General features: G+C 42.7%; 1 protein-coding gene across 1 annotated transcript in view; it reads left to right on the plus strand.

Moving 5' to 3' along the window:
- tasp1 (taspase, threonine aspartase, 1) overlaps nt 1-13,957 on the plus strand; it is a 185,271-nt gene that overhangs the window by 85,737 nt on the left and 85,577 nt on the right. The window contains 1 exon segment of the mRNA XM_084322225.1: nt 4,001-4,111. Within this exon segment, the coding sequence (XP_084178351.1) occupies nt 4,001-4,111 (111 nt within the window).

Raw genomic sequence — 13,957 nt, forward strand, 5'->3', positions numbered from 1 at the left:
CTGTTAGGTTCCCCCGAATTAAATGAATGACTCGGTTCTAAAGCATTCGAGTTGTTTTCAATCACTGCACAGTCAAACAGCGGGAGCATTTCGGGAGCATATGACCAAAACCCAGGCAATTTCGAGCCCTTAAGGAATCAAATAGTCTGCCATGGCTACATGCGTGGCGCTAACGTTATTGTTTTGAAATGCGCAACTGTCAGAAAAAGCCTGGCAGCGATAAGAGGAATCGATAGTCACAGAGATATGCAATTCCAGGAATCGGACAATTAGGAACCGGCTCCCAATGGGAACCGGTTTTCGATTCCCATCCCTAACTAGGTTACTGCTTATGACCGCAAGTTGGCGTTTCTTTATAACAAAAAATAAACATAAGTAGCTTACTGACAAAAATGTAGTTGCATTTTCAAACTTTATTTAACTTTAACTTTTATCTTAAATAGTTTCATTTAAATTTCAATATTGTAAGTCAGAAATTTAAGGAAAATGCAGTATTTGTTTCTTGATGTAGGGGAGCCCCAGTGTTTCCTATTTATTATAATTTTCTGTCATTGCTGGGGTCAACTTGAGATGTTTGATTTGAATTTGTGAGAAAAAAAGATTTCCTCTTAAAGTGCACCAGATTGATGCATTTAAATGTTAAATGCATGCCCATCTTAAAGGGTTCTGAATCCCCCCACCATAGTTTCACAAAATAGGGGCCCCCAAACAACATTTCGCATAGGGCCCCCAAAAAGCTAGAAACGGCCCTGCCATTGTGTTACGATGAGGAGCGCTGTGCACATTCTACTGGGTGTTTCTTCCTCTGCTGCAACGTTTCAAAGCTCAAGCGGCATGCTATCTTCTAAAGAGTGCATATGTAACTCTGTATTACTGTATATATTTCATACTGTATGTAACAGAAATATACTGAAACGTATCACCGCGCCGGTCCCCTCGCAAAGTACGGCGTGTTCTGCAATTGGTTAATTCTTCCGCCATTTTACTGGTGATAAAATCTGAATGCTCTCTCTGCTAGTATAGTAAATGCTCTCTCTGCTAGTATAGTAAATGCTCTCTCTGCTAGTACAGTAAATTCTTACTAGCTTTCAAACACTACCCACGCGTTAGTATTTATTCCTGAACTATAGGCCTTTTGTTAGTGCATACTTTTATTACCAAAAATATAATCCCACACCTGCACTGTTTATAGTTGGGAGATGTGGAGGGTCAGGTGAGACTCTTGCACAGGCTGCACATTTAAATGTTTATGACTTTTGCTTAATAAGTCCTCAACAAATTGCTTAGGCAACAGACCTGAGGAACATCGAAACATATTCAAGGATTTCTCCAGACCTCTCTTGGCAGAGCCTGAGGTGTGGCCAGCATTTGCAACACTCCCCTTATATCCCCTAATCAACTCCAACCTACACAGCAGACAAACAATGTCAACAAAAGTGCAATACCAAGCAGGGCTCTTTTGCCCTAGAGGTCACTGTTTGACAGCGTCACAGATTCTGCCTTTTTAGAACGTTGTATGGCTTTGATTAAAGTGCAATAAACAACCAAACCGAGCTATTAGCCTTTGTCCTTCTCACTCGCGTCAGTGTGTTTCCGACGGTGGGGACCGTGCTTTCTCCGTTGTTGCCCCCAAAATGTGAAACGAGCTGCCGCTGCAGATTAGGCAGGCCTCATCACTGTCCCATTTTAGGGTGCGGTTACACCTTTCGTTTCATCTTCGTATTGTTGACATATGCGTTTCGCCGCGACGTCGTGCGCCTCGAGTCACACTTTCGCTTTTTTTTTCGTTTTTGTCACCCGAGCCCACTGATGTAGTACACTGCCAAAGCAGTAGGTGGCAGTAGGTGGCAAACATGAAGGCAATTTCAACCAATCAGAACTTGAATGTGCCTGCAAAGCAAATGTCAACAAGGCGGCCACCATCTTTTGCCTAGTTACCCAATGCAGCAATTCTTTTTCAGCAAAGCCTAATAAAAGTGCAATAAACAAAACGGATACATTCACTGTGTGTTCTGCCTGTCATTTGTTGATGAAACAAAACTAACATCAACACAAGTGACCACCAAGAGCGGATAGTTTAGTCTAAAAAAAGATCGGTAGCATTGTTAGCTGCATGCTAACGTCAATGGAGTATGCCATTATAACAATATAGCATTGTGGCTAGAAGCTAACGTTAGCTCACGCTACTTAGCCAGCACCAAAACTGATGATATCGCGAGCTATCAGTAGTTAGATAACATTAGAGACAACGCTGTGTGTATTAAACAAAGGTGAATAGATGACTGGGCCATTTTGTTTAATGCTTGTTAAGTTGAAAGAGGAGCTCTGAGCTAACAGGGTCTGAATCCTGATAGCTCACGTTAGCCAGCTGCTCATGCAATCGGTAATGCTAGCAGAATGAATGGATGTAAACTTTATTTAACATATTGCATATGGGTACAATACAATACGGCTCAATACAAACAATTGTTAAGGGAATGCAGACTGTTGTAGCTTGGACTGGGGTCCTTATAACAATAACTTGACAACACATGGTAGCTGAAGCTATTTGGGACACGGAGCTATGTCCCAAACACACACACTGTTGTCACCGGAAGGGCACGCAGATGGTATCTACTGCGCATGGGCGTTTTCGCTCCGTGCAGACTACACGCTGTTGGTGGCGCGTTTTTTAGCGTTTCTCCAAAACGCAAAACTATTTTGCGTTTCAGCCGTATCCACAAAAAACGCCAAAAAACGCATTTCTGTGTAATAGGGACATGAAACGTATTCAAAAACGTATAAAAAAACGCCACAAATACACTAGTCTAACCATGGCCTTAAAGGCCTCCTTAACACATTGGTTGCCAACAACGAGATTTCTCGTTATTGGCCGCCATGCGTTGGTTAGCGGTATCCATAAATGTTTCATCCATCCAGCCTGACATTATCATTGGGAATGGCTCTGAGCTTGAAAAGGGCAAATACCGCCCCTATCGTCTCCCGGATGGTAATGCACATCATTGGATTGGATTGAGTGAAAAAGTGCATCAGAGAAAAACTCCGGTCCAGGGTTTTTCCATCTCTGGCAAGCAGTGTCGTGTTACCAGATTCACTGGCGAGGCTGGGAGCAGCTTGGATTATGCGTTTCGGACTATAACGTTGGATCAATAAACGCAATCAATATTTGGAATGGCGATCAGGAATTGGATTCATCTTTTTGCAGAACATCTGATCTGAGGTAAGGAATCTATGTTACCAGTTTTGGGTTAATCAGAGTTGTTTTTCACAGATTTCACAACGTGTGTGTGTGGCGTTAGGCGCTGAGCGCGGCACGAATAAATGATTTTTCAGCCCGCTTTTGTATTGTGCATAAGAACACAAATACCGACGATAATATAGCGTTTATTTGAAAACGATTCATAAATCAGCCGGAAAATGACAACGTGTTTTGTGTATTCCAGTAAATGGCTATTTTCGCGGAATTTCTCTGAAATTACTAGAACTCTCCGAAACTATACTTGTATTCAAAACGGTATAAAATGGAAATGTACTGATGAAAAAAACAATCTGTTTCGTACATGTTGACTGTAAGCAAGTGATTGCTGAGCGACGAGTGTATTAGACACATAGCCATAATTTAAGATATAGTTTATGCGTTCGCAAATGTGCTTGTCCTCCCATTGATTAACGTGGTGGCATCCAAGCGATAAATCGTTTCTCTCTGGCTTTCGACACCATGTAGCTTGTTGATTTTATGATCTTATTGTTATTGTTGTATCGTTTTGTTACTGTGTCCTTTGCTTTTAAATATTTTTAAGTACTCATCTATTTACATTTTTATTGTTGCCTATGTTTACCTTTTTTTCTTTTTCTTTTTAGTACTCTTGTTCTTTTATCTATTTTTTTGTGCTGCTTATAGTTTTTTAATATGCTCCCTCTGTACAGCACTTTGTGCCCCTGTGGCTGTTAACACGCTTTATAAATAAAGTTGGATTGGATTGGATTTCCGTGTTGACAGGCTGTGGGGAGCATCTGATTCGGACCATGCTGGCACGGGAGTGCTCTACCGCCATGCAGGCTGAAGACGCCCACCAAGCACTGCTGGACGCTATGCAGAACAAGTTCATCGGTGAGTAAACCTTCACATCTCTCTGGTGGGGGATGGCGGTGGTCTCGTGGTTAGAGGAGTGGGCTTGTAGTAACCAGTGTTAATTTAGTCAACGAAAATTATGACTAAATAAATATGGTCGTCAACTAAGCCCCCCCCCCCCCGACGAAAACGAGACGAGACGTCACGTTAATGGAGATCATGTGACACTAACGTGACGAAATTATTCATGCAATGTCGTTGACTAAAAACAACGACAAAATGTAGTTTGCAAAATAAAATTTGCTAAATGTTTATTCAACATCAACTTCAATTTTACTTGCTACTTGCTAGCTAACAGGAACTCGTTTGCCAACAGGAAAGTAACAAACAAACAAAAAAGAATTGTCCGTGCGGAACCCTTGTCCCCAACACATCGTTCCGTGGGTGTGTGTCGCTCTAGTTGTATGGTCTTAGGGGCACCACTGTTATGCTGGGGGTGTTGTTTCCCCCCGGGAGATATGGGAGGACGGACTGCATGTTACATTGTTGTTGTGAAGCTAACGTATTAGCAGGTAGGCAGCTGTGTTGTGTATGAGAAGGGAATTTTCAACCTGTAAAACCCCATATTGAGCTGGAAATACAGCACCATACAGAAAAGGAAACTCCTCTTTCTTCCCTACATTACTGCATGATGGATCGCTACATGATGTTTGTAACTGAGGGGTACAATTCCCTGACTGTATTACTAGATATGATACTTACTACCACTACCTTTGTACTTAATATTCGGCCACCCAGTACACGGCATAAATATATTATGATGAACACTGTCACGTAGATGAAACGGATCCAACACAAATGTACGAATTAGAAATAGGTCTTTATTTCTACACAGCGATGGTGTGTAGAGCAAGCACTTAATCAAATCAATCACATTTATGAATGGAAATAGTATGCACTTTTATGGCAAGAGTATTCGTCGGTATATCAATAGAGAATGTCCAATCTCTGAAGGCGCAGGTGGTACATATACGACCTGGAATAGTTTAAGGAATAACAGCAATGATACTTTAATGATTATATACTGGATACACTAGAGGGGGTTAATCCGGTCGCTTGTAAGCCGACAGGAGTAGGAAGGGGGGGGGGGGGTAGAATCCGACTGCCTCATCCGGCCAAGGGTATCCCAGGTGAACCCACTGTAGTGCCGTTCAATGCGCCGGCGATCCTTGGACCACAGATGAAAGCAGGTGGACTCTTTGTGGGCCGGCTCTCTCCGGTCCACGGGGGAGAGACGTGAAGCGACCTCGTCTTGCAGAGCGTCTCCTCACCTTGCGTCCTCTCCAGGGGGGGGGGTTCCAACACACGGCAGTGTCGGGGGTCTTTATCCATGGAATAATCAAAGTATACAAAGCATAATCCGTGCCTGGGAAGGCGGGCTGTCGTCGGTAGAATAATCCGGTATACAGGTCCACTCGCTCGTCGGCTCTGGGGCTCCTCGGGTGCAGCTTCACGTGGGGTCAACCACCCTGGGTAAGCAGCCAGTTCTCTGCCCGAAACGATGGGGTACTGACTACGGTAGTATTCTCCGCACGAAGCACTATATATTAACAGACTATTATTAGCGTAATAGACTACGTCCAACTCGACGATATAGTGCCAAATATGACTATTCAAATATTAATATACACGATGTCTCGATACCGATGGTAGGCGAACTTGGCCTTACTCCCACACGTGGCGTCGCGGGGAGGCTTTACGTCTGTGACTCTATTGGAGGGTAAGAAACTGGACTGAAAAGAAAGTCCTACTTTAGTAGCGCAGTATATATACGCACTATGAACAAATAGTCCCATTAGTGGTGCGGTAGCCAGATTCCTACGCGGAACTAGGACTTGTTCGTACATGTGGAGCGGTACGTTTGAACTGGGTCTGAGGGGTATGGCAGCCTGGCACCAAGGTCTCGACCAATAGTAGAATGGAGACTATTATGGGATGTTCAGTAGGCTAGAATGGATATTCAATGCATATTGTACAAGGAATATACAAGGGATATCAGGGAATATTAGAGAATATACAAATACAATTAAATATATATATATAAATAAATATATATATTCGGTTTAATCTGGCCCTTCACAACAATGTTGATCCACCACAATAGAACACATTAAATAGCTTACATAAGTCTAACCAGCTAGCACTAACGTTAGCTTTTTTTGCTCACGCCAATTTATGAGGCTGTAATTGAGTGGCGAGACTAAACAAAAAATACTAAATCGAGACTAAACTAAGACTAAAATGCTCAGACCTGTAGTTGACTAAAACTGACTAAACTAAAAATAAATGAAGGTTACCAAATATGATGAAAACGAAAAAGAGCATTTGACACATGACTAAGACTAAAACTAAAAATAGCTGACGAAATGAACACTGCTTATATCTAACCGGAAGGTCACCGGACCGGGAAGAACGAGTGACCCTCTCCCCTCCTTCAATACTAGGGTTGCCACCTTTCACTAATAGAAATAAGGGACACCTGTCACCGAGCGTGCGAGAATTTCTTTTTGGCGGTTTTGGGTGTTTTTTTGGTGAAAATGGGCGGATTTTGTAATTTTTTAAATTTTTTTACTTTATTTCGGTTTTAGGGTTAGGGTTATGTTATTTAATTCTTTTGGGGAGCCAGCCCCCCAAACTCCTGAAATGCATAGAAAACAAACAGTCAGCACTGTTGTAGCTGAGGTTGTGTTTAAAGGGGAACTCCAACATTTTGGGAAATTAGCTTATTTAACATCTTCCCTGGAGTTAGACAAGAAGATACATACCTTTTTTGTCTCTGTGCGTGCATTTTAGCTTTGGGAATAGACGCTCTGTTAGCATAGCTTAGCTTCATCACTGGAAGTGAGGCAGGACAGTAGCCTTACAGTGCCTTACAGTGTATTGCAAGGTCTGACATCCACTTCAATGTTAGCGTTAAAAAACGCCTAATCTATGTTTTAAATTATGGCTATGTGTCTAATCTGCCCGTCGCTTATCAATGACTCGTTTGCAGTCAACATTGTCGAAACGGATTGTATTTTAATCGGTTCATATCCTTTTTATAGCATTTCGAAAAGCTATTGTTCTCTCGAAAATTTCCGGGAAGATAGAAAGATTCCCTCATAAACGGCATTTATTGGAATATTCTCGAATACACTAGACACGTTGTCATTTGTCGGCCTATTTATTAATCGTTTTCAAATAAACGCTAGATTATCGATAGTATATGTGTACGTATGCACGCTATAGACGCGAGCTGAAAAATCGATTCTCTTATTTCCTCATCAGCGATCGTGCACACACAGACACATCACACATAGGGCAAACGCTGAGATCTCAGCGAATACAACTCTGATTATCCCAAGACTGGTAAAATAGATTCCTTACCTCAGATCAGATGTTCTCCAAAAAGATTATTCCAATTCCTGATCGCCATTCCAAATATCGATCACGCTTATTGATTGATTATTGGCTGCTGTGAATATATATTCCAGGCTGATTCCCGTCCCGCGAGCAGATCCCAATCTGAGCTCCTGTAGGGGCTGGTGTACCAACGGGAGACTCTGTTGATGAAATATGAATTCAGATCGCTAATAAAAGAATAAAACGATATTTGTCGTTGTGGGCATTCAATGGGCGGGCTGATAAAACGAGATATGTCGTCCGTGGCACTGAAATGGTTAATGAACAATCAACCATATTAGTCAACTGAAATAGCCTAGACCAGTGGTTCTCAAACTGTGGTACGTGTACCACTAGTGGTACTTGGTGGTACTGCTGGTGGTACTTGAAAACATTTCCAAAAAAGCAAAAAAAAATTAAAAGATTTTAATTTTTTATTTTTTTTGCAGTCAGGCCACTGAACTTAGAAGCAGGCCAGGCCGCCTAAATATTAAAGGCAACCAACTTGTGTCTAACCACGCCCAACTTGCGACTAGCCACGCCCCCGCGGCGACGCGGCAGCTCCGCTCTGCCGCGGAGCTCCGTCGCGGCAGCATTATATGCCAGTAACCGCCCCTTATTCAGTATCCAGAAATAGCTCAATTGGCAACGCTGCATGGCTGTGGATCCTACGGCTCGTTGCTGCCTAGTTCGATTCCCTTCAATTTTTTTTTTGTTTTTTTTTTTTAACGTGCATTCGCATTCTTTCGCCGTTAAGTTTAGGCATAACTTTAAGCATTGTTTCGGAGTTGGTTAAGGTTAGGCATTGTTTCGGAGTTGCTTAAGGTTAGAAGGGTTAAGTTTAGGCGCTGTTAAGGAGCTGGTTAAGGTTAGAGTTTGACTTAGAGAATGGCAATATTTTTTAACATGCATTCATTTCGCCGGTTAAGTTTAGGCATTGTTTCGGAGTTGGTTAAGGTTAGGCATTGTTTCGGAGTTGCTTAAGGTTAGAAGGGTTAAGTTTAGGCGCTGTTAAGGAGCTGGTTAAGGTTAGAGTTTGACTTAGAGAATGGCAATAGACAGCCTATTTCCGCGCTGCAGCGCGAGGCAATAGACAGCCTATTTCCGCGCTGCCGCTCTCTCGCGCTGCCGTGGTCACATGGGCGTATTGGCCAATCAGAAAAACGCTAAACACAAGTTGGTTGCCTAAAATATTCACGCGGCCAGGCCAGTGTTTCTGGTTGAGGCAGCGCGATGGTTAGATAATCTAAGTGGGGAACAACCAGGAGATCACTGTGACGGAGAGTAATGCAGTCTAAACAGTCATAAATCTTTAATTCAACTTCAGCCCTGATCATAACCATTTATTTTTAGATTTCTTGTAATGTCAGATAAAAAAATGAAATACTCCCACTTTTCTGAAAAAAGTTGGTATTAAATCTGACATTACAAAAAATCCATCAAAATATGTGTTGCTGCTAATCATTGACACATGCCTAGCCTGTAATAATCCCCCCCAGAAAAATGTACTTTGCATTTGATATATTGTAAATATTTTATTTTTGTGTGTTTTTTTTAACAATAATTTGCGATGCCATCACACAAACTGGCATTTAAAGGGTAAACATTCAAAAATGTATTGAATATGTGTTTTCTTTTCTTTTTTACAATAATTTGTGATGCCCATCACAAACACTGGCATTTAAAGGGTAAAAATTAAAAAATTCCTGCACCAGAATGCAGGAAATTAAGTTTTTGTAACCAAATGTGTGTGTGTGTGTGTGTGTGTGTGTGTGTGTGTGTGTGTGTGTGTGTGTGTGTGTGTGTGTGTGTGTGTGTGTGTGTGTGTGTGTGTGTGTGTGTGTGTGTGTGTGTGTGTGTGTGTGTGTGTGTGTGTGTGTGTGTGTGTGTGTGTGTGTGTGTGTGTGTGTGTGTGTGTGTGTGTGTGTGTGTGTGTGTGTGTGTGTGTGTGTGTGTGTGTGTGTGCGTGCGTGCGTGCGTGTCTCTGGTCTTCGAAAGAATAAAAAAATTCTACAAATAATTTAAGTGTGAGAGAAAATGACGGACAATTGCTTGCTGTGTGAGAGAGAGAGAGAGAGAGAGAGAGAGAGAGAGAGAGAATTAAGTACATTTGCTGAAATACAGTTGTTCTTAATTTTCTCACTTGCTATGTGAGAATGTTAGTTATTATGTTCTCAATGCCCCTTGCATTGTATGAGTTGTGTGGAAGCGTTTGCTAGTTCTAGTGCTATCCCTTTGTACATTGTGGCTGTGTCTGACAAAAGTTAACAATAAATAATGGTACATTTGCCTCCTGCGTGAACTGTGCATAGCTGAATAGACTGTATTTTAACATCGGTCATATGGTGGTACTTGGAGAGCCAGCTACGTTCTCAGGTGGTACTTGGTGTAAAAAGTTTGAGAACCACTAGCCTAGACTATGCCCACATCAGCAGCCAATATGTAAGCTCCTGGCTGCCAGGGCAGGTAAATAGAAATACTGACATCTAGTTAAAAACACAACCAGATAAATAAGATGTAATATCCCATACCGAATCAATCTCAGGAGATGTTTCAGTCATGAAGAACTGTGAAACCTGTGTTTGGGTCCTTTGCGTTCTTGTATTTCGGGAATGTTGTTCTCCTGAGGCATGCTGTCTGATGTCAGTCAGTCCACCATGTGCCACAGAAAACACACGCCTACATACTTTGCAGTTTGCTTTATAAACATCTCCACTGACGCTATCAAGCCAGGGGTTTGCCTCTTCCTCAGGTCTGTACTTCTGGAGGTGTTTTGTCCTTTTAGGACGTGGTGGAGACATTTTCAAACAGCAACCACGACAGGCAGCGCACAGACAGAGGATTGGCACAACGGCACAGAACGTATCTTAGCAACGTGAAAGCGCTAATTCTCATTGGTCGTGAGCTGCTGAGCGCACTCCCATCATACCAGAGTTGCCAAGTCTGTTTATTTTCCGCAACTTTTGGACACAATTTTGCTTGTTTTTGGCTTGTTTTTGTAGGTCGGTTGGCTCATTTCTCTCACAATACTGGCAACACTGACTGACTTGCGGACAGCGGAGCTCTCACATTCCCAACCTTAAAATACGGGACAAAGTGCGTCCCGTATCAGTTCAATACGGAACGCGTCTTTTAGTTTCCAATTACGGGACGATTCTGTATTTTTTTATATTTATTTATCCATTTTTTCTCTCCATCTTCTATTTTTCTCCCATCCCAATTTCGTATTTCCAATTCTTCCCTCCCCTGTCTTGAACGTTGCTAGACTATGCCTCCCACTGGTTGGCTGTAGTGAGGATAGAAGCCTTGCATCACGTGTCCACTCCGGTACATGAGAAGGCAGCCTGTGGCATCTTTTCACCGCAGCAGCTCGAACTCTCAGTGGCGAGGAATAACGCGTGCGAGGCTCACGCTGCCCCCGATACTTCCTGTTTCCGCCGCACCGGCGTCACCCAACCGACCTGTAGGTGTCGCTGTCCACAACGTCCAATCCCCACCCACCGGCTTTCCCACCCTCTAACACTGCCAATTGTGTTAGTATGACGGCCGACTAAGCCGGTAGCAACGCAGAGAGCTGGGCTCGATACCAGCATATCCTGCGTTAGTGGCGAGCGCCTTGCCCACTGCGCCACTCAGCCGCCCCCATTCCTCTGTCTTCTGTAATGTATCATTACAGGTATGGTAGGCAATATTTTAAGAACCATTTTGGTAATAATTTGGTGATCTTGGTGATTCTTTTTACGTCCCAACAGCTACCAATAAATGAACTGCTCTGAGGTGAAAAAAACTCTCCCAGGCCCTGTAATCAGACATTCGAAAATCTCAGGGTGGCCTGTCAAGTGGTGTTCCCGGGGAAAACGTACACCGCCATCGTGTTGCTTGTCCAAAAAGTACACATTGTCTGCAAAATCGTCTGCCGATCAGAGGCAGGGGGGAAAAAAATCTTGTTAAATCCAGCTTGAAGCTGCATGTGCCTCTCTGAGTCTGTAGAAAACCTTTGCTGCACGTGCATAGTGCATAGCGACTGGCATGAAAAGGGATACAGAGCATTCTCTATTTCAGCTGGACCTCACTGCAAGCTCACTCATTTCTCCAAAATTGCCTCCACCTTTTAACAGGCAAATCACCCAGTAGCACAGGTATGGGAACAAAATAATTTTGCCAAGCTAAACTTTCCCCTCCGGCTTCCTGCCCTCTGCCCTTCCCCTACACCTGTCGGTAAACACCAGACCCTGTTTGTACAGACACAGGGCTACGCATGGAAGGAAATTAAACTACACAAAGTGAAACGAAATAAGAAATTAGCTAACAACTGGAAAACGCTGGAAAGCAAAAGGGATCAAAGTGGTCGGTTTTTGATTTATGGATCATTTTTGTGTGTTTTTTAAATGGGGACCCGCAAATCTTCCACACATTCATATTGTTGACAGCTGCAGTTATTTCAGGCAGCATAAATGTTTTGTTGACGGTTCCATTTGAAGATGTCAAGAGTTTTTTTTTTGTCTTTTCTGTTTTCAGAAGTGGTCAGTTGTAGAAGGCAGAGAGTCTTGTTAACTGTGTTTGGCTCTCGGTTCCTCCGGGTCCGTGATTTGGCCACTGAGATTTGCCGGGAGAGAGGAGCAGCTGTTTGGAAACATGTGGCGGTTAAGAGCCCCGACTCGGCCTCCTTTAGAAGTCTGTACCCCCGTTGATTGGCACTGACGTGGACAGATGTGACTCCGAGACTGGCTCGATGGACCGAGTCGTTTAGAATTTAATTCTTCTGTTGTTCTTGTGTCCCGGGGCCACAAATTAAGTTAAAACAAAGCTTTGTGAAGCCTGCCTCTGCGAGGGGCGATGATGACGGGATCTGTGATGTGGATTTCTTGCTCTCACTCGTTAAAGTTGCACGTTTAACATTTAAGTCATACTCTGTAAATAGAATGTGTCAGTAATAATCCTACCATGGAGCCTTTTAGCTTATACTGTAATTGATCAAGTAGAACATGTATTGGGCACAACGGTTGGAAAGAGATGCATACCTTCTCCCCTCTGTTGCAGAGTTTAAAACCTTGACAACCTTTGTCAAGTTGTACGTTATTTAATTCATTATCCTTGCTTTTTGCCTTTTTTCTTTGTTTCTTTCTATACACTATACTCAAAGTGACTGTAAATTAGGGAAACCTCAGTTGCCTATTGAGTTTAAATAAAGGTTTGAATTTAATTCAAATTATACCACCGAGTGAAAAAACCTTTTCCGATTGGCCGGGCAGGTGTGCGTCAACATTCAATCACCATTCTAAATTAATCCGCTACCCAACCTGTAACCATAGCAACATTAAAGAACACGGCTGTCAAAGCTTTGTTCGTTATCAGCTACGGCGAAGCACAGCTGACTTATCAACTTGATAAACTAACGACCAGGAAGGAAAACACAGCAATGGCTAATTTTAACACTTTTTCCAACAGAAGGAAAAACAATAGAGAGGGGGAAAAAACAGCACAAGGAAGTGACCCCCGAAGAAAAGGATGAGATTAATACACAAAAGGCAACATAATGGCCAGTTAATATACTGAGAGACTTTTTTGATTCTTTTGATTTTGAGTGCAAACCTTTCACCAAAGATTTGCAAATGCTTTTATTTTATATTGTTAGCAAATTACCATGGTATAAGCGGGATAATCAATTTGCCTGTGTGTGATAAACGGCTCTAAGGCTCCATCTTAAAACCGCTTTAAGGCACACCTACTCGTTGATAATGGGCTCACTTACATAATGGGCTTCTACATAATTACAGCATAACGATACAGAATGCATACTGAAGGCCAGATGAAAAGAGAGAGAGGGAGAATGCGCTGTGGTTGCATCTAATTTACAAAACATGCAACTAATTACGCAACCTTCCTCCGGTCCGCACTGCGCATGAAGCAAGGTGCACTAGTTGGTTGCTTGCACTAGTTCTGCTTGCGTCTGTAACTGAACAACAACCTCTAGTAGTAGTTAAACTCGCAGTAGGTAACTTCTTCTAAAATAATCATACCTTGAACTCGAAAGGCAACTGGGGTTTCCCTCATTTACACGTCAAGTGTACATATAGGAATTAGCAAAGAAAATTAAAACATAACATAATTCCATTCCAATGAGGACGTTGTTTACCAATAAGGGCCTTAAGAATGAACAAATACCAGTGTTTGCTGCGCCTCTCCGTCCGTCATCACCGATGAGTAGGGTAATGTGAGAGTAAAGCCTTTTAAAGAAGACCCAAGGAGCCCACGTGCCAATCAGCCCCTTTAGTACATGATGCCCGATCTGCACCAGAAATGATCCACCGATAGCTTTGTGAATCTGGCCCTCACTATGATACTATAGTAGTCTTCTTTAACACATTCAGTGCCGGAGCTATATGGCGAATATAGGTCTAGATGGCCACCGCTTTAATCAATGGGAGGACGGGGAGATTTGCG

The sequence above is a fragment of the Notolepis coatsorum genome (genome assembly GCF_963971535.1).
Source record: "Notolepis coatsorum genome assembly, chromosome: 9".
Taxonomy (NCBI): domain Eukaryota; kingdom Metazoa; phylum Chordata; class Actinopteri; order Aulopiformes; family Paralepididae; genus Notolepis; species Notolepis coatsorum.